Source organism: Eurosta solidaginis, chromosome 1 (genome assembly GCF_040869045.1).
Source record: "Eurosta solidaginis isolate ZX-2024a chromosome 1, ASM4086904v1, whole genome shotgun sequence".
NCBI classification, from domain to species: domain Eukaryota; kingdom Metazoa; phylum Arthropoda; class Insecta; order Diptera; family Tephritidae; genus Eurosta; species Eurosta solidaginis.
In genome coordinates, this window is record NC_090319.1 from 34608202 (window position 1) to 34611329 (window position 3128).

Genomic DNA, 3128 nt, shown 5'->3' on the forward strand with positions numbered 1-3128 from the left:
AGGCGAATCTATACATAACAACACCTGGTTAAAAATTAAAATTACGTATTTTGCAAGGCGAATCTATATTAGGTGGTGGCAAAGCGAATTCAACCAATTCGCCGTTCGGAAGAATGACAAGTCCAAGGAAAATTTTCATTGATTTCGATTAACTGACATGTTGTAGTACAAGGCGCTGTATGGAAAATTATCAAGAAGAAGCAATCAGCTGATGGGATAACACAACCTGTAATGAATTCGCCTTGCATATTTCGAAAAATGTTGCAAATACAAAATTCGAAGTGATATATTTTATAAAGCTAAATAAAATTTAAGTATTTTATTTAATACAAACACTCTATAACTAAAGCAAAAACAACGGAATAAATTCCTTTACGAATTGTGGCAAAGTCCTGAGATTCGAGAGACACGACTTTGTTTATGATGTCGTTGAAATGCAAACTTTTTAATAGAATGTCTGGGAATTTTTAAATAATTTTTATTACTGTTTTGTACTACAACTAGTCCGTTTTAAAGTATACAAAATATTGCAGGGTGGCCAGTCCAGAACCATTTTTCAATATAAAAAAACTGAGAATTTATGGCAGAAATGGATTGATATTCAAATAGATGTCCGGGACTTCCGTTAGTTTTTATGAATGACAATTTAATTTTCATTGGTGGTTTGCGAGACTATAAGCCAACTAACGAAGTCAGCAGCTGGAACTTCAAAACAAAAATCTTTCAAAAGTTGCCTTCTATGAATCAGTCACGATTTTGGCATTGCGTAGTATTATTAAATGATAATATATATGCAATCGGAGGGCTGGCGTTAGATGAAGAATTGACATCAGTCGAAATGTAAGTATGAATTTGAGTTGGGCAAAATTTATTCGAATAAAAGATAAATTATTTTTTGACAGTTATTTACGAATACAGATAGTTTTCTTAATTTAAAGAAATTTTATTTGAGTGACGAATAAATTATTTTGTTATTCGAATAATAAAGAAACAAGAGAAGAAACACTTGTTTTCTTTTAATTAACAAAACATATTTTTTTCTATTCCATTTAAATGAGCAAGCTAAAAGTTTGTGATAAAAAATTTCATTCGGAAAATTATTCCAAAGTAAATCGTCTGTAAAAAATGTTTCCTGGATAAATTATTTTTTAATAATTTTCTTAAGATACATTTCCATTCCAATAATTATCTAAATAAAAAGGTATTCGAATAATGGCCAACTCCGGTATGAATACATAAATTGATGAAATAGCACACTCATAAGGGGAATCAAAATTAAATAAACTTGAACTTCGATTGGGACAAAACTTTAAAAGAATAAAACTGCAAGTGTGGAACCCAAGGAAAATCGATAACATTAAAAATAGTTAAATTAGCTATCTTATTTTGTTCTTTGAACACTTTGCACAGAAAGAAAGTCAGGTCATAGAAAAATAGGTACTATTAGTTTTATAAAAATCTAAACTTTTTATTGAAAAAAATAAAAATTATTTACGAGCGTGTTGTGAGATTCAAATGCAGGCTTAGGCTTTGACCCATAAAATTTCCACAAGTCTTGTGCCCACTTACATTTAGGTATTCCGTTTCCAATGGATGGAAGGAAATAAAAAATATGATCACTCCCCGCCGTCATGCTGGCGCAATTGTTCTCAACGCAAAAATTTATGTTATAGGAGGTTATAATGGAAGTTACTTAAAATCTGTTGAATGCTATGATCCTACAACGAATTGCTGGACGCAATGTGCGGATACGAATGAAGCACGTGATCTATGTGGTGTAAGTGTCGAAAAAATAAGTAATAAATAAGACAAACGGGTGTATTCTCATAACGTGGATTTTCAGAGTACCGACAAGACATAGTCCCGACTTAAAAAAATCTCAACATGACAATATGGCGAAGAAAACGAGTTCCCAAAACTCTAAATCCAGACAAATTTTTTATAATAATATTAAATGTAACGGAAGAGGAAAATAGACACAATTCTTTAAAATAACGTTCATATTTGGTCCGAATTTTTGTTAAGATTTTGTGTCCCCGCGGATTTTATCTTGTGGAGATTATGTACTTTGTAAGACGATTATTTATCTAAGTCGGAATTATGTTATACATTCTAGTTAAGCATACTAAATATGCTCGTAGAAACATTTAAATAACTAATCGAAGTATTCCCCACATCCAGGCAACTGTGCACAATGGACAAATATTCGTTGTAGGTGGCTTTAATGGAGTCAGGTGCAGCTCAACAGTGGAACGTTACGATCCGCAAAGAGATGTTTGGACTAAGGTGATATGCAATAAATATTTTTTGTTGTGAATCTAATTCATCTTTACGTTTTGTAGATTTGGTCTTTGAGTATTGGAATGAAGTGTGTTAATTGTATTTCTTTCGACAATCAATTGTGGGTGATTGGTGGCCATGATGGAGGAAAATGTATAAATAATGTTTCAGTGTACGATGGATCAAATGATAAATGGCTCGCTAAGAAATCTATGCCTGTGGCTGGTTATTACTATTGTTTTAGCGCACTTCAAAATTAATAAACAAAAGTGCGAAAAAAATTGTAAAGTGTGCCAATAATTTAAAGAAAGTCGATGTTTTTTGTGACAGCGATTAAATAAAAATAAATCTTTCACACATTTTCGAAATTTGAATTCTTTTCAGGTTTAATGAGCATTGCTTTCAAGACAAATATCGATAAAGTCGTGACTTAAAACTTTTGTTTAAAAGGACGTAGCTCAGAGGTTAAGTTAAGAAAGCCGTATCTCAGTGAAATCATTAATGTACGACTACAGTACAGTAAAGTGATCTGCTTTGAGATATTGCATCTAAAAAATACTATTTTCTAAACGAGAGATGCCAAGCTTTAATTCCTTTGACCAACTCGTTAATGAATTAAATCGGTAAACTATATTTAGGAGAGATATGATCTATATTATCATATGGGGATTTTGTTACGTACAAACTTTTTCATTTACATATTTAAACACGACTTTTTTTGATTGAAATTCCGTTTTAAGTCTAGACCAGCGATCGACTGCTACTACGAGTCCCAAAATATCGGGATGGGTGTCAAAAGACGCGTCTTAACCTCGGTAGGTAGCAATAACCCGAAGGCGGAAAAGAAA

General features: G+C 32.0%; 1 protein-coding gene across 1 annotated transcript; it reads left to right on the plus strand.

Annotated features, from left to right (window-relative positions):
* Positions 1 to 634: 634 nt before the first annotated feature.
* On the plus strand, positions 635 to 2540 carry LOC137236414 (kelch-like protein 5). Its single transcript, XM_067759000.1, has 4 exons — positions 635 to 840; positions 1576 to 1777; positions 2182 to 2286; positions 2343 to 2540. The coding sequence occupies exons 1-4, from the start codon at positions 635 to 637 to the stop codon at positions 2538 to 2540; spliced, it is 711 nt and encodes a 236-aa protein (XP_067615101.1).
* Positions 2541 to 3128: the final 588 nt, after the last annotated feature.

Bases quoted from the DNA above. Each gene is read 5' to 3' on its own strand.
- LOC137236414 (XM_067759000.1), top strand. From the start codon at position 635: ATGAATGACAATTTAATTTTCATTGGTGGTTTGCGAGACTATAAGCCA. The intron at 1,778-2,181 runs GTAAGTGTCGAA...CCCCACATCCAG, and splicing joins AAGCACGTGATCTATGTGGT to GCAACTGTGCACAATGGACA. The intron at 2,287-2,342 runs GTGATATGCAAT...TACGTTTTGTAG, and splicing joins AAAGAGATGTTTGGACTAAG to ATTTGGTCTTTGAGTATTGG.